Source organism: Strongylocentrotus purpuratus, unplaced genomic scaffold (genome assembly GCF_000002235.5).
Source record: "Strongylocentrotus purpuratus isolate Spur 01 unplaced genomic scaffold, Spur_5.0 spur5_scaffold_7, whole genome shotgun sequence".
In the NCBI taxonomy this organism is placed as follows: domain Eukaryota; kingdom Metazoa; phylum Echinodermata; class Echinoidea; order Camarodonta; family Strongylocentrotidae; genus Strongylocentrotus; species Strongylocentrotus purpuratus.
In genome coordinates this window covers 28,054,687-28,079,991 of record NW_022145613.1, presented here as the reverse complement: position 1 = coordinate 28,079,991, position 25,305 = coordinate 28,054,687, and the positions used below count along the sequence as shown (strand labels likewise).

General features: G+C 38.8%; 1 protein-coding gene across 4 annotated transcripts in view; it reads left to right on the top strand.

The window, feature by feature from the left end:
• The first annotated feature begins 1,484 nt into the window (after nucleotides 1-1,484).
• LOC115918120 (hyalin-like) overlaps nucleotides 1,485-25,305 on the top strand; it is a 42,048-nt gene continuing 18,227 nt past the window's right edge. Inside the window, exons 1-4 of one of the 4 annotated variants that reach the window (XM_030973955.1) lie at nucleotides 1,485-1,783; nucleotides 3,508-3,729; nucleotides 9,070-9,291; nucleotides 14,327-14,548. In XM_030973955.1, the coding sequence (XP_030829815.1) occupies nucleotides 3,540-3,729; nucleotides 9,070-9,291; nucleotides 14,327-14,548 (634 nt within the window). In that variant the 5' untranslated portion in view covers nucleotides 1,485-1,783; nucleotides 3,508-3,539. Of the gene's footprint in view, nucleotides 1,784-3,358; nucleotides 3,730-9,069; nucleotides 9,292-14,326; nucleotides 14,549-25,305 lie in introns of those variants that run through there. The other 3 variants (XM_030973954.1, XM_030973956.1, XM_030973957.1) reach the window with 3 other exon arrangements.

Sequence of the window (25,305 nt, the reverse complement as noted above, 5' to 3'; positions counted from 1 at the left end):
TCTCTTATTTATTTTTTGGGGGGGGGGGAGGGAGGAGGCAAGAGCCCTTCGCCCCTGTTTCCCTCTTTTCTTATTCTTTTTCCTCTTCTTTCTTTCCTTTTATATTTTCTTTCCCTTTCCCTCCACTCTCTCTCTCTTATTTATTTTGTTGGCGAGGGGGGGGGCAAGAGCCCTTCGCCCTTCCCCCGTTTTCCCTCTTTCCTTCTTATTCCTCTTCTTTCTTTCCTTTTATATTTTCTTTCCCTCTCCCTTCTCTCTCTCTTATTTACTTTTGGCGGGGGGAGGCAAGAGCCCTTCGCCCCCGTTTACCTCTTTTCTTCTTCTTCTTCCTCTTCTTTCTTTCCTTTTATCTTCTCTTTCCCTTTCCCTTCTCTCTTTCTCTTATTTATTTTGTTGGCAAGAGCCCTTCGCCCCCTTTCCCCTCTTTTCTAATTCTTTTTCCTCTTCTTTCTTTCCTTTTAGATTTTCTTTCCCTCTCCCTTTCTCTCTCTCTCTCTCTTATTAATTTTTTTGGCGGGAAGGGGGGGGGTAGAACCTTTCGCCCTTCCTCCGTATCCATCTTTCCTTCTTCTTCTTCTTTCTTTCCTTTTATATTTTCTTTTCCTTTCCCTTCTCTCTCTCTCTCTCTCTCTCTCTCCTATTTATTTGTTGGCGGGGGGGGGGGGAGGAGGCAAGAGCCCTTCGCCCCGTTTCCCTCTTTTCTTCTTATATTCTTCTTTCTTTCCTTTTATTTCTCTTTCCTTTTCCCTTCTCTCTCTCTCTCTCTCTCTCTCCTATTTATTTGTTGGCGGGGGGGAGGAGGCAAGAGCCCTTAGCCCCCGTTTCCCTCTTTTCTTCTTATTCTTCTTTCTTTCCTTTTATATTCTCTTTCCCTTTCCTTTTCCTTTCTCTCTATCGCTCTCTCTCTCCTATTTATTTGTTGGTGGGGGAGGAGGCAAAAGTCCTTTGCCCACGTTTCCCTCTTTCCTTCTTCTTCTTCTTTCTTTCCTTTTATCTTCTCTTTCCCTTTCCCTTCTCTCTCTCTGATTTATTTTTTGGCGGGGGGGGGGGCAAGAGTCCTTCGCCCCCCCCCCCGTTTCCCTCTTCTCTTCTTATTCTTCTTTCTTCCCTTTTATCTTCCCTTTCCCTTTTTTCCTTCTCTCTGTCTCCCCCATCAACATAGTAATAACGAAAGAGACCACTCTGTAATCAAGACCATTCCATTTTATTTAATACATTTTCGATATACTTAGATTGGCAACTATTACCTTCTGTCCGAGATCCTCATTTTAAACGACTGATGCGAAGACTAGTCGACGCACCCTTTCGAGAAAGCCTCGACGCACCCCACTGGCTGAGTCGTTTATCGAAAGGGTGTGTTAAAACGGTACTCCGCTCTCAACGCACCCTTTCGAGAAAAGGCCCCCCTCTTTTATCGAATGGGTGCGTTGAGCACACCACACCGCGCCGCACCGCAACGCACCCTTTCGATGAAAGCCCCTGATATCTCCTCACTTGCATGCGGATCTGTGTGTTAATCTTGTGTATATACCCACCTCCCTCCTGACAGCGATTGTTTCCCCTGACTGTCCGGAGAACGTGATGGTATACGAAGAGGGTGGCCCCGGTATTGCAGTATCAGCAAGCTGGCAACCTGCTACTTCGACACTCGGTGAAGAGTTCCCCATTAGCTACACTCCAGCCAATCGGTCCTCCTTTTCCTCTTTGGAAACCATACTGTCACTGCTTATCTGACTTGTTATCACACACAACTACAACTGTAACTTCACGGTCACTGTAGTGGGTGAGTGTGTGTTCATAACCACATATTAGAGAAAGAATCATATTGAAGTGTAATCATAAGAACGTATTATTTAGATCTAGAGGTCTGTAGCATATGGCACAACAAACATATTTTTTCAATAGTTATTAGATGATGTAGCCTTCCTCCCGTCTTATGATCTTCTGTTACCATCTACTTCATAAATTCAGGGATTGGCATTCCAAGCATCTTGTTGGCAGATAAATCAGTGTTTTCTGGGAGGCCTACTATCATGCATCATATAATCTAAAGAATTTGACATATCTAGGAAATTGGTGGTACAAAACAAATGTTTTTAAAAAGGCCAACTTAAACATAATACGTGAATTAAGTTATGAAGTAAACAGAAGGTTCTCTTATAATCCCCACTTTTGAAACTTGAACCTCCTTGGTTTTCACAAGTTATTATTTGCCCAATATCAAACTTTCGCAAACTTCCTTTTTTCACTCATTTTTGCCAATTCGATCTGTAATCGCAATCAAAGGCAGTTCTCTTTGACATCCCTCTGAATACCTCTCCCATTTGAGCACCAAAATCGGTAGCCTATATTGCAGCACCTTGAGAGGTGGATATGTGTGCTGTATAAATATTAAATATTATTATTACAATTTTCTGAAATTCTTTCTTTGATAATATGATAGTGATACTCATTTGTAATGCTTATAATAATTCAAAAAATCATTTACAGGGTGAATTATTGATTAAACCATTTACCAACCTACTTCATTCCAACCACTTTCCGCGATGGCAGCCCAACATCCACTTTTTCATGTCAAACTTTGGTTGAATTAATGACGTTCCAACATCAATTCTCTAACCATTTACCGACCAAGAGTATATTAAGTAGTAGTAGTAGTACGGTGGGTAGTAGTAGGAGTACATTAAGCAGTAGTAGTAGTGGTAGTAGTAGTAGCAGTACAGTAGTCACTAGAGGGCGATATTCAATTTGATGTCATCATTTGAGGACAACTCTTCATGCCTTTTGTACATCAAATTTCACAATTCTTTCGTTTTTTTTTGTTGTATTTATTTGTGTTCTTGATAGGATTTCATAACATGTGAAGTAGAATATCATCTTGCATTCTATTATCTCAATCACTAGAAAGAAGGAAAAACATGAAATTTGATGTACAAAAGGCATGGAGAGTTTTCCAATGATGTCATCAAATTGAATATCGCCCTCTAGTGACTAGTCATTTAAAAAAACTTGAACTTCCTTATTCCTTGCCCGATTTTGTTCTAATTTTCACTGATTTTATTCAAATATCTTAAACTTTACAATAAAAGTAACTTGTATGAAGGTTTTGGTTCCCAGTTGCTAATTACAATATTCATGAATACCTATTAATTAGCATATGAACAAAATGCCCTTTGTTTGGGTGTGTAAATGTATGCAGTGAGGATTTTACAAATCTGTTTGTGTGTTCCTATTATGATTTTGTGCTGCTAATTATTCAGAACAATATTTTTAGTTATGAGGCTAAAAACCAAGTAAAATTATTAATAAATAGAGAATTAATATCATATTTCCCGTTTTTTACATATTTACCGGACGCGCATCTTATTTACCGGTATTAACAGCCACCGGTATTTACCGCCCAACCCTGTCGATCATATCATTAGATCTACCTGATATCTCCTCACTTGCATGCGGATCTGTGTGTTAATCTTGTGTACATGTATATACCCACCTCCCTCCTTACAGCCATTGTTTCCCCTGACTGTCCGGAGAACGTGATGGTAGAGGGTGGCCCCGGTATTGCAGTATCAGCAAACTGGCAACTTGCTACTTCGACACACGGTAATGTGTTCCCCATTCTCTACACTCCGGCCGATGGGTCCTCCTTTTCTCTTGGAAACCATACTGTCACTGCTTATCTGACTGGTTATCCACACTACAACTGTAACTTCACGGTCACTGTAGTGGGTGAGTGTGTGTTCATAACCACGTTTTAGAGAAACAATCATATAGTGTAATCATAAGAACGTATTATTTAGATCTAGAGGTTTGTAGCATATGGCACAACAAACATATTTTTTCAATAGTTATTAGATGATGTAGCCTTCCTCCCGTCTTATGATCTTCTGTTACCATCTACTTCATAAATTCAGGGATTGGCATTCAAGCATCTTGTTGGCAGATATTATATAAATCAGTGTTTTCTGGGAGGCCTAGTATCATGCATCATAATCTAAAGAATTTGACATATCTAGGAAATTGGTGGTACAAAACAAATGTTTTTAAAAAGGCCAACTTAAACATAATACGTGAAGTTATGAAGTAAACAGAAGGTTCTCTAATAATCCCCACTTTTGAAACTTGAACCTTGAACCTCCTTGGTTTTCATAAGTTATTATTTGCCCAATATCAAACTTTCGCAAACTTCCTTTTTTCACTCATTTTTGCCAAATTCGATCTGTAATCGCAATCAAAGGCAGTTCTCTTTGACATCCTTCTGAATACCTCTCCCATTTGAGCACCAAAATCGGTAGCCTATATTGCAGCACCTTGAGAGGTGGATATGTGTGCTGTATAAATATTAAATATTATTATTACAATTTTCTGAAATTCTTTCTTTGATAATATGATAGTGATACTCATTTGTAATGCTTATAATAATTCAAAAAATCATTTACAGGGTGAATTATTGATTAAACCATTTACCAACCTACTTCATTCCAACCACTTTCCGCGATGGCAGCCCAACATCCACTTTTTCATGTCAAACTTTGGTTGAATTAATGACGTTCCAACATCAATTCTCTAACCATTTACCGACCAAGAGTATATTAAGTAGTAGTAGTAGTACGGTGGTAGTAGTAGGAGTACATTAAGCAGTAGTAGTAGTGGTAGTAGTAGTAGCAGTACAGTTGTAGCAGCAGCAGCAGTAGTAGTAGTAGTAGTAGTAGTAGTAGTAGAAGTAGCACAGTGGTGGTAGTAATAGTAGTAGAAGTAGTAGTATAAGTAGTACATGTACTTAAAGTAGTAGTAGTACGGTATTAGCTGTAGTAGTCATAGGAGGAGTACATAGCGTAATATTATATAACGGTGGTAGTAGTAGTAATAATAGTTATTGTTGTAGTAGTAGCACGGTAGTAGGAGACTAGGAATACATAAAGTAGTAGTAGTACGGTAGAAGTAGTAGTAGTAGTAGTAGTAGTAGTAGTAGTAGTACGGTAGTAGTAGTAGTAGTAGCAGTAGTAGGAGACTAGGAATACATAAAGTAGTCGTAGTAGAAGAAGAAGTTGTAGTAGTGTTATACTAGTAGCAGTACATAGTAGTATAGTCGTTGTTGTTGTTGTTTGATTAACTCAATGGTTTTGTGATTTTGTCAAAACCTGAACAATGCTAACTTTCCAAACGCCTTCACTCATTAACCCTAATTAGCCATTTTTTACAATAATTTTTCAACGCCAAAGAATCTTTGAAAAATTGGACCTACCGTTGCAAAGTCACATGACCTTTCGTCTTTGCATGTCAGCCCCAAAATCGCTCATTTTCGTGACTTGTGTACTAAACATGGAAATTTAATTTTTCCAACAAAGATATAAAACATTGGTAATTTGGTCTTGTTTTGAAATTACATGGGGTTCAAAATAGTTGAATTATAGTTAGAATTAATATATAATTTTTTTTTAACAATGAAATACATTAATTAAAAAATCAAAGAGATACATAAGAAACTATCAAATTAATAGATAAGGAATAACCTGGCTCTTCCAATTTCTTTTGTTGTATTATTATCCCAAATGATCTGAAGAATATATGTAGTGAAAAATAATGTTTAAATACACAGAATATATGATTTATGGGTAAAAATGAGAATTTCATTACCTTATTTGCATAAATTACCATAAATATGCAAATGAGTCAATTTTGCCCCCCCCCCCCCCCAAAAAAAAAAAAAAAAAAATTAAGAAATTACCATAGTAATCTATGCACTTCACTTGACATGCATGCACATTTCCGCGACTGAGATCATAGGGGCCCCCCCGGCTATGTATTTTTTTAAAACCCCGGTCTAGATAGGGTTAACCATATTATAATGTTGTGTACAATTGTTGTAGGAAATCCATTACCCTGACTAATGCCATTGAGCAATCTCTCTATAAGTTTATTCAATTTTGTTCATGAAAATTATCGTAAAATTAGAATGAGGTTCCTTAAAATCCTTTAAATGTTGGTTCCTCATTTGTGTAGCATGTACAGTACGTTAAAGAGTGATGACAAGACATCTTTTAAGGAAGCTCTTTTTTGCCCAAAAATAATTAAATGGATGAAGCTAGGTACCGGTAATAATTCTTTAATAATTATATATGAAAAGCTCTCGTTAAAAAATACCCGAACACTATAACACAGGAACCACTTTTTTTGAAAAAGTATATTAAAGAGAAATAGAAAGAAAGAGAGCAAGAAAGAAAGAATAGTGAACTGCCAGTGTCACAAAATAATAAAGTATCAAAATATGCTCCTCTGACCGTGATTAAATACCTAAAACCCCTGGGCTTCTGGGGGCTCTGCCCCCCGGATTCCACCTAGAGCCCTAAGGTGGGGCCCTTAGATATTCATCTGACGGTAATTAAATGCCTAAAACCCTTAAAATTCAGGGGGCTCCGCCCCTTGGACCCAACGCCAAATAGTGTCCCGCCAGTGTCACAAAATAATAAGGTATCAAAAAATGCTTATCTGACAAGAATTTAAACGCCTAAAAACCCTGAGCTTCAGGGGGATCCGCCCCCTGAGCCCACGCCAATAAGTTACCTGCCATTGTCACAATGACCGTAAGTAAATGCCCATACCCCTGAGCCAGGGCTTTGTCCCTAGACCCCACGCCAAATTACGCTACGCTCTACCTGATCGTAAATACCCCCACCCACTTTGAAAAACGTTCAGCGGGGCCTGCATGTTAGAGAATGGGGTGATGCAGAGTTTTTTTAATGCCTCCCAAACGTTTTTGCTCGTTACGTCACTGCTGTTCACCATTACGTACCAATATTTAGCTCGCATAATTTCAAATTTGGCCCCACCCTTAAAAATCCTGGATCCGCGCCTGATGTCATTATCGTGGCCTGTTCCGGTTGACCGACAGTCGATCGTAAACACAGATAGAAAGCATGCTGCAAAGTTGACATATACTTCCTTGGTCTATCTGCACAGTGTGATGAGCAGTGGCTAGGCTTGAAATGAGCGAGAATTAATCAGCATCGATGAAAAATCTCTTGAACGCTTTCCCGCAGTAACCATGTTTTTTAACGACCTTTTGATTTGTGATTCGTGATTCTAGCTTCAAAAAATCGCTTGAACGCACCCTGTATCAGGCGTGTACACAGGATTTTTTTGAAGGGGGGGGGGTTTGAAATTTGAAAATCGCGCTGCAAATTTCGTAACGACTGAATAAGCGCTGGGGGGGGGGGGGTAAAAGCACACATTTAAAAAAATAATTTTGGTCCAGGATTTGATGAAAAATTTCGCAATGACTCAGCCAGCCGCTGAATAAGCGCGGGAGGGGGGGGGAACACATTTTTTTTCTTTTGGCCGATCAATATTTTGTTCCGTTGGAGGGGGGGGGGGGGTCACCTTTTTTGGGTCACTCATTAGCACAATTTTTTTGAAATTATTTTTTAATTAAAACAATGAGGGGGGGTTTCGTCCAAAATACACAACAACAAAAATTGGAGTGGGGGGTTTCGACTGCCAACCCCCCTCCCCCCCCCCCCCCCCCCCCCCCCCCGAGTACGCGCCTTCCCTGTATCACCCCATCAAGGTCTTGGCGGGGGGGGGGGTTATTACAGCGCTAGTGATTACTTAGGACTTATCACAATCTCAGCTCTACGTAGTAGTGATGATTTTGAATGCTAGATTCTTGCAATAAACATTGAAATAAATTTACCATCATAAAAAGCATGTTCTTCAAGCAATGTGTGATTGAAAAGATGTTTTTGCCACTAATGAGACATGGGCACAGCAAGAGTTAGGGCTTTTATTATATCATAATCATCATCATCATCATCATCATCGATATCGATCAGTATTAGTGCCTATATACTGTTAACTTTACGTGTGGTCATCGGCAGGCGACTGAGAGGGCATATAACACAATCCAAACCATACCTCATGAATATAAACATTTACAAGAAAGTAGAATTCACTGAAAGGAAAGTGTTATTTGGGGTGTGTATGGCCTATCCCCCGCCCCTTCCCCCGGAGGTCGCTCCTATAGTAGGCTATAAAGTACCGAAGCTTCGACATCATGAAAATATATTTTTACAATATTTCCATTTTTTCTCAATTTTCCAAAAGAGCATCAAAAATAATGTCTGAATGTCCATCTGAATAAATATATGTCCTACAGGAACTCAGTGTTATATTGCTCCGGCTCGTAATGTTATGAACCAGAGCATATAACACTGAGTTCTTTTAGGAAATCTATTTATTCAGATGGTCATATCTCAGCCAGTACTTAACATATTCAATTGGTTTTCAACATTCGGACATTATTATTGATGCTCTTTCGGAAAATGAAGAAAAAAATTGAGAAATTCCAAAAATAGATTTTTTGATGACGTCACACTTCACCACTCTATAGCTGCTGAAGAAGCACACCTTTTAGTGATATTGCATGAAATGGTTTTGTAAAATGGTTTGGATTCATCTTTATGTTGATATTCTAGCCTCAATACCCCCCATATCTCAGGCCTGTATACAGTATATAATTCAATTTTAAATTCAATTTGACACTGTTGGATGTAAAAGGGAATAGTCAGCCTCTGCCCACCTCCCTTAGCATAGCATTCCTTAAAGGGAGTCACTTGTCAGTTTCCATGTGGAGAAGGCCATAATTTGCTGACACCAGACTTGGTGGATAATAAAAATCATAAACGTGTGTACAGGTATTAGGCCTGCACACAGCGAACCCGGTGGCCAATCGAGAAATACCCCCTCGTCTATTGAGAGTCTTCGGGTGTCGGGAAAGTGAGATAATGACTTTACCATGGGGGGGAATGCGTGGGAAACGCAGTACGTTACATAAGGCCTGGTGTTCATAAAACTGATGGCTAATTCTGGTAATTGACAGCACCTCTTATTGGGTACACCCGAACGGTGTTGAATTCCCCATGAGAGCTAACTACTGAGTGTCTTTAAGTACGCAAGAGCAATGTTAGTATTGTTGATTGTTGGATATTTTTCGTATATGTCCAATGCTTACAGAACCCTAGATCCGCCCTAGTTGTGAGAGTAACGATTTTCCCTTTTCTCTTTATTTAGCACCATGTGAAACTAATACGGCCTACATCAACCTTGCTGTAGAAAGCAACATCACTGTAGACTACCAATACACTAGCGCATACGCACCAGGGTCATCAATTTCCGCATTTGTGGCAGCTGATCCCCCAACCAATTCATCGTTCTCCATCGGAGTTACCACTGTGAACGTTACCTATGGTGGTTTGAGTAATTACTCCTGCATCTTTAACGTTAGTGTAATAGGTAAGTAACAGGTATACTTTATTTCCAAGTGAAAAATGAAGTGGAAATTCTTTTATTGTAACGTAGGTTACATGTATTTCCTTTTCCTTTCCTTCAGGGCACTTTGATTTCAAATGATTATTTCATTAATAAGTTGTGAAATAAAGTAACATATGAATGGTAAATATCCACATGGCAGTCACATAGCCCAGATACCTGACAATCTCCTCCAGTATGTCTTGTAAAACGAATACATATTTTCAATGGGTGTGTTAACACAATTCTGTCCCCAAAAATGGGAAATATAAGTTTACAGTTCAATCACTTACTAATCAATCGATCATTTGACATCAAATTGCACCTTAAAGCTTATCTGCCGTAGTTTACAGGAGGGATTAGAACGCCCTGCAAGGTCACTGGACAGGTGGTTATCTCATCAAATCAGCTCTCAGTTAACATAAGAAAAGGAGGATCATGGGGGACCAATGGTCACCGATTAGGCATTGTTTGTTATTTAGAGGGCGCAAGTAGCTACAAGTAGTGCAGTGGGCCTTTAAAGAACTATAATATTATAAAACTCGGATTTGCTCATTGTAAATTTGAACTGAATTGAGTTATACACTTTTTGAGTTATTTAAAGGTAGGAGAAAGTTTTGTAAGGGGTCATGAATTTGGTTAAAATGAACATACTGGAATCATTTGTGATTTTACAATATTCAATGATTTTTGTTGCGGTTGAAATCAAGTCTAAAGTGATGACATTGTAAATAATAAACTCTTTATGTTGCATAGATTCCTCTCAAGACTGAAATTGCTTTAGATTTAAAGGCATATCGACCGATTTGCTATTTCCGTTTGGAAATTACAAATCAGATCTGCATATTCTGAGATTTTCATGGTCGCAGCTACAATGTACATGTACCATGGAATAGCCTTAGGCTATTTAAAATTCACCTGGAGCACCGACAAATTTTTGATTATTCAATTTCTCGAAACTTGAAGTGTTTTAGGGGCTAAATTTTCTAGTGCTTATAATCCATCTACAGGGCATCCAAATATCAAAATTTTTAAAAATTACTATCCATCACGTTTTCAAAATTTGCCAAAACTGTGCACTAGGTCAGAATGTAAATTTAAAAAATTCTGTACAACAGATCATGTTAGGGCAGCAAACCTTGGTTTAAGGGTACTTTGGTGTATTCTTCTGGGGATTGTTACAGCCCCTACCCGATAGAAAACTTTGTCTGTTTTTGTTGTTGTAATGTACATACAGCCATAGCTCTTCTTTCTGACAAAATTTGGTGAATGGGGTTTAACCCCAGGCGAAGATCCCCCTCCCCCCCCCCCTCCACCCCACTGAGCAAAATGAACAGTCCCAAGCGATTTTCAAATTGCCGGGGGCAAAAAAAAAAAAAATATTCTCACCCCCCCCCCCCCCCCACCCCGACTGAGCGAAATATTGGTTGGAGCAATTTTCAAATTTAAGTCCCCCTTATTGGCAAATCCTGGATCCGCCACTGCTTTACCCTATCTAGCCTGGGGGGAGGGGGCAGGCGTTTTAGAACCTCCCCCTACACTTTTGCACTAATTTTTTAACGCAAAAGAATGTTGTGCTGCAATTTTATTACTTTTTTTCTTTCCAGTCTTGCGCATCTTTTGAAGTAATTTTTTTGAAAATCGGACCTACCGTTACAAAGTCATGTGACCTTTTGTCTTTGCATTTTAGCCAGAAAATCGCTCATTTTCGTGATTTGTGTACAAAAAACATGGAACTCTCATTCTTCCAAAAAAAAGAGATGAAAAACATCAGGTATTAGGTCTTGTTTATAGTTTAAGTTCAAAATAGTTGAATTATAGTTAGAAATTAAATAAAACAACAAAAACATCAAAATACATAATTAAAACAAAAGATATACATACACTGTATCAAAACAGTAGATAACATAAGGAATAACCTGGCTCTTTCAATTGTATTTCTTTTAATTATTATCCCAAATGGTTGAAAGAATATATGTAGTGAAAATTAATGTTTAAATATTATTGGATATAAGATTGATTCCTTATTTGCATAAACTACCATTAATATGCAAATGAGTGAAAATTAAATTACCATAGTAATCTATGCACTTCACTTGACATGTATGCAAATTTTTGTGGCAATCACCCGATTCACGGCTGACCTCATAGGAGGGGGACCTTAGTTGGTTTCTCACACTCGACTTTATGATCACATTAGCCCAGTTTTAGAAAAAATCCATTGGCTGCCAGTAAAACAACAGATTCATTTAAAGATTTGGACACTGGTGTTCTTGTGCATGCAAGGATAAGGCCCTGATTACTTACAACAATTGATAACAAAATTTTGCCCGGCAAGAAACCTTCGCTCTCAGTCAAAATCCTTGTTAGTTCCTCCCTCAATATCAACACATTACTATGGTGCAAGACCCTTTCAACTGGCACCTGCACATGGAATACATTACCTAGTCATCTTGAGCAGGTTGATTCAGTTAAACATTTCAAGAGTCTCTTATAGACACATTTGTTGGTTTGTTAAATTAGTACAATGTTATGATAAAGCAGTTATTCTTTCTCGTCTTTTCCCTCAAGTCTGCTATTATCTCTTTTTTCTTTGTTATGACCGCATAGGGACTTAATTTATTTTTGTGATATGCACTATATAAGAATGGTTTATCATTATTATCATTATTAGAAGCCCCCCCCCCCCCAAAAAAAAAACTACGCATTTTCAAAATAGCCCGGGCTAGATAGGGTTAACCCTAATAAGGCCGGGCTATTTGAAGTCTTACTACGGCCGGGGGGGGGCCATTATGGCCCCCCCCCCCCCTAAGATCTCGGCCGTGAAACGGCCGATCTCCGCGAAAATTTGCACGCATGTCAAGTGAAGTGTATAGAACAATATGATAATTTCAATTTTTTGAAAAAAATTCCTCATTTGCATATTTATGGTAATTTATGCAAATAACGTCATAAAATCACATTTTTACCCATAAATCCTATATTATTCATATTTAAGCATTCTTTTTCACTACATATATTCATTAGACCATTTGGAACAATAATACGACAAAAAAAAATTGGAAGAGCCAGCTTATTCCTTATGTTATCTCTTGTTTTGATAACTTCTTATGTATTTCATTGTTTTTTTAACTTATTTATGTTATTGTTTTTTGTTTTTTTTCATTTCTTCCTACAATTCAATTATTTTGACTCCCAAAACAACTACTTAAACTTTAAACAAGACCCAATAACCAATGTTTGATCTATTTTTAGGAAAAATGACATTTCCATATGTTTTGTACACAAATCACAAAAATGAGCGATTTTCGGGGTGACATGCAAAGACAAAAGGTCACGTGACCTTGTAACTATAGGTCCGATTTTTTTTTTTTTTTTTTTAAAGATGCGCAAGACTCTAAAGAAAAAAGTCAGCGAGCGGCGAGGCGCCATCCATATGCGTTCTCGAACAATCAGAAAAATCGTGGAGGGGGGGGGGCATAATGGCCCCCCCCCCCCCCGGCCTTATTAGGGTTAAGGGCCAGACAAAATAATTGACCCTGATTTTTTAAGGGCGGTCAGACAACCCATCCTTATCGTAATTTTGGCCAATTTGTTGGGGTGTTTTGTGATGGCCAGTCGAACTACTTCCTACTGACAAAGTGGTGCATGGGCTAGATGGAGTAAAATCGACCCTACTACCGACAATTTTTTTTTTTTTTTTTTTTAAATGTCAAAATCAGGGGTGCGGCCTATGCGGCGGTGCGGCCTTATCGCCAATACGGTACATTATTATTAGAACCGATGGACGGATTACCATTAGACTTGGGTCATGTATATCTTGCAGAGCTACCAATGAAGTGATTAGATTTTGAGCTCATGAAGTCGAAGTTCAAAGGTCATGAGGCTCATTATGTATGCAAAAATAGCTTGTGAACATTATCAATAGGACCGACAGATGGATTACTATCAAACTCCAGACATGTATGGCCTATATACCTCAGAACAAGTTACCTCCATTAGACTACATTATATACCTCACTTAAGAAATCCAGCAATCTGATTGGTCGAAATTGCATTCATAAACTTTAACTGTTCCCGAAAATTCCCAGTAACCATGGTTAAAACAGTTCTAAAATCCCAATAACCATGGTTATTGGGAAAATAGGTCAGTCTCCATGGTTACCCCATAGGTTTACATGTTAAAAAATGGTTTGAGCGATTGAGGATACCGTACGTGTGCGAAGATTTGGTCGGTAATTTCAATACAATTGAATCTCGATCGATCTTACCGACAATTTTATCTTGCATTGTTGACATGAAGACGAAAATAAACTTCCAAAACAAAAAAACAACATCTGCCGATAGATCTTGATCTAAGTTTGTGCCAATATGCATTGCAAAAGTAAAAGAAGGGCCCGTTTAATGGAGCTTTTGCGAAGCATCCATCACGCGAATCCGTTTTCAATTCATTTTAATGTATATATTGGAGAAAACTGCCAAACATGTTAACAGTGCGCGATGGCCGAGTGGTCTACGGCGTTGTTTGAAGATACATCACCTAATGTACGCAAGAGATCGAGTCCCATCTTCGACCAAAAAAAAAAAAAAAAAAAAATTATTTTTTAGTCTATTTTTTTTTGGCATATAAAAGTATTAATGACTGCTTTAATATTCGAGAAATAGTTGTTTTTATAGGCTCTCGGGAAGGTTACAATTGGGCTATTCCTCTCGGCACGCCTCGGGGAAATAGCACAATTCAAACCTTCCCTTGAGCGTATAAAAACAACTTATTTCTCTCAAAGCAGTCATTAATACTATACTATTATATTACTAGGCAAGGAAGTTAACCACATATTCTCATAATAATTAGGTGTTTTTGCATATTTAATGAGCTATGACCTTTCACCTTGAGGGGGTAACGGGGTTGATTTTTCCCCCAATGAAGGTGATCGAAGCCATTATGTTACTGCACGATATTACCTCACTGGCATGCCTCTGTGTGGTAATCTTATGTATATACCCACCTCCTTCCTTACAGCGATTGTTTCCCCTGACTGTCCGGAGAACGTGATGGTAGAGGGTGGCCCCGGTATTGCAGTACCAGCAAGCTGGCAACCTGCTACTTCGACACACGGTGTAGAGTTCCCCATTCTCTACACTCGAGCCAGTGGGTCCTCCTTTTCTCTTGGAGACCATACTGTCACTGTTTATCTGACTGGTTATCCAAACATCAGCTGTAACTTCAGGGTCACTGTAGTGGGTGAGTGTGTGTTAAAGAAATGGTCATAGTGAAGTGTAATATAAGAACGTATCATTTAGCTCTAGAGGTAAGTGTAGATCGCTACATGTATTCACGCATAGTAGTGGATTCTTCATTGGGAATTTGACACCAATCTGGTGTTTATACCCAATAACAGGTATTTTGTCAGTTACCAAGAGTGGAGATCAGTTGCAGATCTTGTGTAAAGCACTAACTGTGCCCTAGCCTAGCTATCACCGTATGGAATTCTCATCATCATATCAAATTTCCCTCACCCTCGAGATATAGGCAAATTGGAGTATTTTCTGATGGGACCACAGGTTCGCTGCTTCAAAGACCTTTGCACATACAGAAAAATCAATTGGTAATTTAACCAAATCTAGTGTCAGCGAATTACGATGCACATGGACGCTAACTACCCTGTGGCTTTAACAAGCATTGTCAAAGTCCTTTTGGACCTTAAGGTGAATAGACCTAGTTCTAGAGAGAGTCAGCCATTGGCAGATTGACATGCCCATGCATGCCCCCCCCCCCACCATATTTGAAACCCAAGTATCTCCTGGAGTCAAAAACATGTGTAACTGCTACATGAATCTGTAGCATATGGCACAACAAATGTATTATTTCAATAGTGAAAGAGTATTTGCATCTTGTTAACCATTACAAAAATGTGTGGCCCTATTACTGTCTTAATCATGATCTTCTGTTACCATCTATTTCATAAATTCAGGAAATTGTACCAACGTCAATTCTCTGACCATTTACCTACCAAGAGTATATAAAGCAATAGTAGTAGTACAGTAGTAGTAGTAGTAGTAGTAGTAGTAGTAGTAGTAGTAGTAGTAACAGTAGAAGTGTAGTAGTATAGTTGTAGTAGTAGTAGTAGTAGTAGTAGTAGTAGTAGTAGTAGTAGTAGTAGTGCGGTAGTAGTAGTAGTATAGTACACAAATTTATCGATTGATCATGAATACTGGTAGAATTCCTCATCTTTGGAAATTCTCAATTATATATTATTCCAGTTCCTATAAGATGAAAAACCCTAGTTAACTGAATCAGTATAGACCAGTAGCTCTTACATGCAATCCTATGAAATGTTATTGCTGGTAACGGTTACTGGTAACGGTTGCTGTTAAGATCGACATCTGAGAAACCAGGTTGATATTTTTGACAAGACTCCGTTTGCATATATCAGAATAATAGAGGTGTAGAAGAAGCAGAACTTGTTTTTCTACAGGGTCTGTATCAGCATTTGGATACTCCTAGGTCTAATGTTAGGTCTGTGTTCATAGATTTCTCAAGTTCCTTTAATACGATTGGACCTCACATACTGATAGATAAGCTACTAAATATGAATGTCACACCCTGTCTTGTTTATAGGATGATTCATAATATTCTTATCGATAGACAACAGTGGGTTAAGTGCAATAATCTGAACTCTATCATCAAATGTCTGAATCTTGGTGCTCCTCAAGGATGTGTAATTTCACCAATTCTCTTCTCGCTCTATATTAGTGACTATACCATCACCAATGCTAATCTATAATAAAAATTTTAGGAGCTCCATCGGTCCGATTGTGGGCGGTCCAATGACGTCTTTCGCGTCACTTAACGAGGGTCATGCTCGACATCGGGAGAGTTATCTCCTCCCGGACGACGGGTCGAGGGGGGAAGGGAACCAGACCCGGGGGTGAGGAATTCTTTGCTACAAGGCAACGACCGGGTTTTAAACCATTACATTGCGCCATCGACCAGGAAATCGTCAATAAACGATGTGACACGCTTAGGAATAGTATGCATGACCCTGTTGCATGTATTCATGAGCCTCGAACTGTTTCAATCCATCGTCCCTAAAAAATTGTTCTTATTCTGACTTGATATTGTTCTAACAAAAAATATTCAAAAATTGAAGAACATGTTTTTATTAAGTTCATACAGTCATGAGGCCACATGACTTCGAGCTGAACGGACGGTTTGAGCGGAGCTCCTGCCACCCATTAAGATTACACGTTACACAACGCAAATTATGGCATCCCATGGCCCGAGGCCCACTACCCGACAAACAGCAAGTAAGCAGCCGGCCCCATCGGCTCCCCCGACTGACAAAGTTCGTTCGCCTACCTCGACTGACAAAGTTCGTTCGCCTACCACCCCGGATCCCTCTAATGCGGTTTTACAACGAGACATTGCAGACTTTTCAGATAAAATATTATCTAAACTTGATAATATCAATACCGAGCTACAATCATTTCATCGTCGCCTAACAGATGTGGAATCTTCAGTTGAATTTAACTCTGCCAAAATATCTGAAGTAGAAAATTCCATACCAGCTAGCATCGCGCCCCTTCAAGAGGAGATATCTAATCTAAAAGAAAAACTTCTTCTGATGGAAATCTACAACAGAAAACCAAATCTACTATTCTACGGGGTTGAAAGCGAACCAAACGAGGATATCTATCGCACGCTTTGTAAAGTTTTCATCCATCTTGGAATAAATGAGGAAACCGCCAAACAGATCCAAATGATCAACGCCCACAGATTACCCTATCGCAACCAACCTAGGACCCCAGACGCCGGTGCCCCAGCCCGTTCCCGACCCGCTCCGATAATCGCTAAATTCATCAAGATGCCAGACAGAGATCTCATTCTTTCTTCTTTTGAGAACCTAAGACGCCCGAAGGAAACATCGCAGCAACTAGGAAACGCAGCGGAAATGCGACATGCACCACCGCCTGCCCCTCGCATAACGGTCAGGACGGACCTCCCTCCCACCCTGAAGGCTCATCGCGGCCATCTTGCTGAAATTGGTTACAAGTTGCGAAAGGAGAAAAACCAATCTACGAGAATAAAGTTGCAAGGTGCTAAAATCGTCCTCCAATGGAAGGAGAAAGGTTCTACCACATGGAATCCCTACAGAGAATGAGCAAAATCAACGTTTTACCAGGTGACACAAACAATTATTCATCTTTTAATTTGAGGTCCGAAAAACGAAATTTGATATAAGTGAGTAAAGTAAACGAGAAGTTTATGAATCATACTTATAATTATATTCTATGTCACTTTAATATCACTGTACATTGCTTGCATCGAGTTTCAAATGCCTTGCTTAGAAATAACAATAATACATGAAAAGTAAATCTTTGTTTTGAATTTTGAATTTCTGAAGCAATTTTGTAATCAGGACTCTGATTTTTGCTTATGCTCTAAGATAAAACTAAAGTGCTTCCTTTTTTCATATTTTTTGTTACAAAAACCATGAATTTGGTCGATATATTTACAGGAAGCCATTTCATGTAACGTGTGAAGAAAAAAAGGGGAAAAAGAAAGAAAGAAAGAAAAAAATAAATAATACTGTTAAAACCCTAGAGATCAACGAAAAGTACACCCGTTAGGTTGGAGGCATGTATTTTCCATCGCTGTACTTGATGAATGGAAAGTTTAAACCCAAGCATTTGCCAACTCCAAACTCTTTACCAAATGTTGGAGGTATTACATTATATTATTACTGCAATTTCCAGTGGTAAAACCTGATTATAAACATCATTCAATTCGCAGTCCACTGCAGGATATATTTATAACTAAGAATGTACATGTAGCTCTGTATATTTTTGGCCCCGCCCACCTTTTTTCTCATGGGGTATAGACCACCCTATAGACCGTAGAGTAGTACATGGCCGATAAAGCTACCATCTAACCATGGACCCTTGGACGTCACTTAATTCGCAGGTTAGAAGTTACATATTTTCCAACCCCTCCCCACCCCCACCCCCACCCCCGTTGGGTTATGGGCAAGTATTTGTGTCAAAGTACATCTTGCTTTGAATTACGGAAGCTTTTTGTAACAGGATTTTGATTCGTGTTAACCCCTCTCTTTTACAGCATATTTCCACGTTAGATTGTTCCATTTACAGCAACATTAACCTTGAATATAGTCGTTAAAGCAATATATAAACCCTTGGACTTAAATACATGTATCTGAACGGGTAACCGACCATGGGAATCATTGCATACTAGACCATTAATGTCACCCAATTATGGTTAAATTTGCATGCCGACAGAAAGGTTTAAAGAAAATCTTTGTTTTGCAGGGTCACCTGTATCAATCACAAAGCCTATATTTGTATGAAACGCTTATCAAACTGTATCAAATATTTGGGCTCGTCGTTCAAGTGCGTGTTACGTTGGAACAGGGCGCGGCTTTTCCGCGCCACGGCTGACCGATCCTCACATCGGTCCGCTGTGACGCCCTATCACAAAGATAATTGACGCTTTGAGCGACGGGTTCATTAATTGAGCAGCCTAACCTTCATTTCAAATCTGCATTTAAAAAAGAAAAAGAAAGGATGTTTTTTGTGTGCGTGTTTTACTTTTTTGTGACTGGAAAATTCTGGAAAATTTTGAAAAATTCGATTGTCCAAATACGTAAAGCAGTCGAACCCTGGAAGAATTGTACGTTGTCACGAATACTAAATTGTCATGATTGTATACCTTTCAGGAGTCATACGGTAACATTTTTTTTTTTTTTTAATCATACAGGAATTTATTGCATACCCTCCACTGGGCTGGGGGCTGGAGACAAGTTTTTTTTTAAATGTTTTTTTGTTATCAACCTTTGATCTTGATTACTGGGTTTGTCAAGAACGAACTCCTAACTCTGGGTCAATAATTATTATCTGTATAGCATTCAATTGTTTTGGGTCCATCTGTTTTATTGTAGTTGACTGAACTTGTTTTGATGACCGGGAATTCATGTCAAAACCCTCTTTGCCACTTAATAATTGTACTCCGAATTGTCATTGCTATCAAGCATTATGTCATGGTCTGCTTTAGCATGCACGAATATTTTTCGTCTGCACAACGAATCTCTTAGTTTTGCAAAACACCCGTGTCAGTCACGCGATTCGTATATGATGGGCTTATTAAAATGTAACAAATACATGGGCTTATCGTTCACATGTGTCTAACGTTTGGGCGTGGCTTCTCCGCGCCACGGCTGACCAATCTTCATGTTGGTCCGCAGTGGTGCTCTATCTCAGAAATACTCGACGCATGGGTGCGATGGGTCCATTGTTTGACCAGCCTAACTTTCTTTTCAAAACCGCATTAAATGTGTTAAGCTTTTGAATCTTAAGAGAATTGTATTGTTGTCACTAATCTCAAATTGTCATGACCTTTCGGGGGTCATGCAGCTCCATTTTGTATCATGCAGGAATGTATAGCTTACCCTCCACTGGCCTCGGGGTCGTAGACAAATTTGTATTAACCTTTGATCTTGATTACTGGGATTGTCAAGAACGAATTCCTCACCCTTTATCAATAATTATCTGTATAGCGTTCAACTGTTTTGGATCCATCTGTTTTATTGTGGTTGACTGAAATTGTTTTGATGACCGGGAATTCATGTCAAAACCCTCTTTGCCACTTATTGTACTCCGAATTGTCATGCTATCAAACATTATGTCATAGTCTGCTTTAGCATGCATGAATATTTCTCATCTGCACAACGAATCTCTTTGAATTGCAAAACACCCGTGTCAGTCACGCGATTCGTATATGATGGGCTTATTAAAATGTAACAAATACATGGGCTTATCGTTCACATGTGTCTAACGTTTGGGCGTGGCTTCTCCGCGCCACGGCTGACCAATCTTCATGTTGGTCCGCAGTGGTGCTCTATCTCAGAAATACTCGACGCATGGGTGCGATGGGTCCATTGTTTGACCAGCCTAAGTTTCTTTTCAAAACCGCATTAAATGTGTAAAGCTTTTGAATCTTAAGAGAATTGTATTGTTGTCACTAATCTCAAATTGTCATGACCTTTCGGGGGTCATGCAGCTCCATTTTGTATCATGCAGGAATGTATAGCTTACCCTCCACTGCCCTAGGGGTCGTAGACAAATTTGTATTAACCTTTGATCTTGATTACTGGGATTGTCAAGAACGAATTCCTCACCCTTTATCAATAATTATTTGTATAGCGTTCAACTGTTTGGATCCATCTGTTTTATTGTGGTTGACTGAAATTGTTTTGATGACCGGGAATTCATGTCAAAACCCTCTTTGCCACTTAATAATTGTACTCCGAATTGTCATGCTATCAAACATTATGTCATAGTCTGCTTTAGCATGCATGAATATTTCTCTGCACAACGAATCTCTTTGATTTGCAAAACACCCGTGTCAGTCACGCGATTCGTATATGATGGGCTTATTAAAATGTAACAAATACATGGACTTATCGTTCGCATGTGTCTAACGTTTGGGCGTGGCTTCTCCGCGCCACGGCTGACCAATCTTCATGTTGGTCCGCAGTGGTGCTCTAGATCTCAGAAATACTCGACGCATGGGTGCGATGGGTCCATTGTTTGACCAGCCTAACTTTCTTTTCAAAACCACAACGAATCTCTTTGATTTGCAAAACACCCGTGTCAGTCACGCGATTCGTATATGATTGGCTTATTAAAATGTAACAAATACATGGACTTATCGTTCGCATGTGTCTAACGTTTGGGCGTGGCTTCTCCGCGCCACGGCTGACCAATCTTCATGTTGGTCCGCAGTGGTGCTCTATCTCAGAAATACTCGACGCATGGGTGCGATGGGTCCATTGTTTGACCAGCCTAACTTTCTTTTCAAAACCACATTAAATGTGTAAAGCTTTTGAATCTTGAGAGAATTGTATTGTTGTCACTAATCTCAAATTGTCATGACCTTTCGGGGGTCATGCAGCTCCATTTTGTATCATGCAGGAATGTATAGCTTACCCTCCACTGCCCTAGGGGTCGTAGACAAATTTGTATTAACCTTTGATCTTGATTACTGGGATTGTCAAGAACGAATTCCTCACCCTTTATCAATAATTATTTGTATAGCGTTCAACTGTTTTGGATCCATCTGTTTTATTGTGGTTGACTGAAATTGTTTTGATGACCGGGAATTCATGTCAAAACCCTCTTTGCCACTTAATAATTGTACTCCGAATTGTCATGCTATCAAACATTATGTCATAGTCTGCTTTAGCATGCATGAATATTTCTCTGCACAACGAATCTCTTTGATTTGCAAAACACCCGTGTCAGTCACGCGATTCGTATATGATGGGCTTATTAAAATGTAACAAATACATGGACTTATCGTTCGCATGTGTCTAACGTCTGGGCGTGGCTTCTCCGCGCCACGGCTGACCAATCTTCATGTTGGTCCGCAGTGGTGCTCTAGATCTCAGAAATACTCGACGCATGGGTGCGATGGGTCCATTGTTTGACCAGCCTAACTTTCTTTTCAAAACCACAACGAATCTCTTTGATTTGCAAAACACCCGTGTCAGTCACGCGATTCGTATATGATTGGCTTATTAAAATGTAACAAATACATGGACTTATCGTTCGCATGTGTCTAACGTTTGGGCGTGGCTTCTCCGCGCCACGGCTGACCAATCTTCATGTTGGTCCGCAGTGGTGCTCTATCTCAGAAATACTCGACGCATGGGTGCGATGGGTCCATTGTTTGACCAGCCTAACTTTCTTTTCAAAACCACATTAAATGTGTAAAGCTTTTGAATCTTGAGAGAATTGTATTGTTGTCACTAATCTCAAATTGTCATGACCTTTCGGGGGTCATGCAGCTCCATTTTGTATCATGCAGGAATGTATAGCTTACCCTCCACTGGCCTCGGGGTCGTAGACAAATTTGTATTAACCTTTGATCTTGATCACTGGGATTGTCAAGAACGAATTCCTCACCCTTTATCAATAATTATTTGTATAGCGTTCAACTGTTTTGGATCCATCTGTTTTATTGTGGTTGACTGAAATTGTTTTGATGACCGGGAATTCATGTCAAAACCCTCTTTGCCACTTAATAATTGTACTCCGAATTGTCATGCTATCAAACATTATGTCATGGTCTGCTTTAGCATGCATGAATATTTCTCATCTGCACAACGAATCTCTTTGATTTGCAAAACACCCGTGTCAGTCACGCGATTCGTATATGATGGGCTTATTAAAATGTAACAAATACATGGACTTATCGTTCACATGTGTCTAACGTTTGGGCGTGGCTTCTCCGCGCCACGGCTGACCAATCTTCATGTTGGTCCGCAGTGGTGCTCTATCTCAGAAATACTCGACGCATGGGTGCGATGGGTCCATTGTTTGACAAGCCTAACTTTCTTCTCAAAACTCAATTTATTTGTTTATTTTTATTTTTTTGGTTTTTGTATGTGACAATTATCATGATGGAAAATTCGATTGTCCAAATGGGTAAAGCATTTGAATCTTGAAAGAATTGTACGGTTGTCACTAATCCTAAATTGTCATGATTGTATTCCTTCCAGGGGACATGCAGTAGAACTTTGTATCATGCAGGAATGTATTCTTTACCCTCAAATGGGCTTGAGACAAGTATTCGTTATCCTTTGATCTTGACGACTGGTATTATCAAGACCGAAGTCCTCACTCTTTATCAATAATTATTATCTGTATAGCATTCCAAAAATTTGAGTCTATATGTTATATTGTAATTGACTGAACTTTTTTTTGTTTTTTGAGCGGGAATGTCAAAACCCTCTTTGCCATTTAATATTATTGTACTCCGAAATGACGTTATTGCTATTAAGCATCATCTCAGAGTCTGCTTTAACATGCATACATTTTTCTCCTCCGCACAACAAATCTCTTTGTTTTGCAAAACTCCTGTGTCAATCACAAAATCCATTGTTATAGACTGAACTAGTTTTGATGAGCGGGAATGTCAAATCCCTCTTTGCCATTTAATAATCGTACTCCGATTTGTCATTATTGTTATCAAGCATTTTGTTTCTTCCCAGCCCCTCTATTTTGCGTGTCAAAAATACACCCTTTACTCGGGCGGTCGGGCTCCGCTCTGTTGCTCCTAAGCAATTATTGTAACTGTGACCAAGATGGGTCTTATTGTATTTTTATTTGTGTTATATTTTGAAGTTACCCGCACACTTGCACTTCGTACACACACAAACGCACCAGCATCACACATGCAGTTGTTCATCCTCCAAATTTTCGGTACTTTACATAATACGTATCGTTAAATGAATTCGCACGCGCACACTCCCGATATTCTTGTCGACGATATAAACGAGAGCAAATACTACACACCCCAAGAATTCAAAAATTCATTTTCTTACAAACCAGACAATATTTCACTTTTACATATAAACTCCAGAAGTCTGAACAAAAATTTCGAATACGTTGAAAACCTTTTACACTCTTTAAATAATTTTGCATTTTCCGTCATTGGAATAAGTGAGACTTGGTTACATCAGAATTCTCCAGATATGTTCAATTTGCCTAATTATAAGTTGATTAGGGCGGACCGCAAAGGAAGAAGAGGTGGCGGTGTTGCGTTTTATATTACACAAAACATAAACTTCAAAATCCGTTCAGATATTAAACTAACACAAGCTGAATCTTTATTTATCGAAATTAATAACTCAAATGCCAAAAACGTCATCATAGGTTTGATTTATAGACCCCCTGATTCTAATTGTGATTTATTCTGTGACGAACTGGATTTTTATCTTCATAAAATAGGGGATGAAAATAAACACAATTTTATCCTTGGTGACTTTAATATCAACTTCTCACCCTCATCTGATAACAGTAACTCAACCAATTGTATGCAGTTGATGCATTCATACGGCTTTTTTTCGATTATTAATAAACCCACCAGAATAAATCCACATTCATCAACTCAGATTGACAATATTTTTTCAAACGTACATAACAACAAAACCATCGGTGGAATATTGTGTTCTGAAGTGTCGGATCACCTACCCATATTTTTAACTTGTGAATGCAAACTATCTGGCCGTAAATCATTTGATGAGCTTATATATCGCAAAGAATCCAAACGTAATATAGAATTGCTGAAACAGGATTTATTTTTCGAGGGATGGACTGAGGTATATAGTGTAAATGATGTCAATACTGCATATAAACATTTTAGTAACAAATTGCAATATTATTATGAAAAGAATATTCCTTTAGGCAAAATGAGTAATAAGCGAAATAAACCCAGGAATCCTTGGATAACTAAAGGTTTATTGAAATCAATACAAACACGCAATCGCCTCTACAAATTACATTTACACAATCCAACTGACACTAACCTAAACACATATAAAATTTATCGAAACAAATTAACAAAACTTATCCGTACATCCCGTAGATTGCATTTTTCTAATAAAATAAAAAAGGCCAGTTCAAACACAACTGCAACTTGGAAAATTATCAAAGAGGTAATGGGAAAAAAAAACGAATCCCCCACCCACGGATAATATCACATTAAATGGCACTAAAATACATGATCCTAGTCTTCATGCAAATTCATTTAATTCATTTTTTACGAATATCGGCCCAGAACTCGCCAGCAAAATTAATAGAACTCACGCACACTTTAAAGACTATCTTTCCAATCAAAACCAAGAGTCCCTCTTTTTAAATCCGACAAATCCTAGCGAAATTATTAACATTACCCAATCTCTTAACAACTCAAAATCGCACGGTTTTGATAAAATAAGTATGTCTCTCCTAAAAGAAATAATGTATCCACTTGCAAAGCCTTTAACTCACATATTTAATCACTCGTTATCGCAAGGTGTTTTCCCTGATTTATTAAAACTAGCTAAAGTCAACCCCATTCTCAAAAAAGATGATCCTCACGAAATTAGTAACTATCGTCCAATTTCCCTACTCCCAAGTATATCTAAAGTCTTAGAAAAG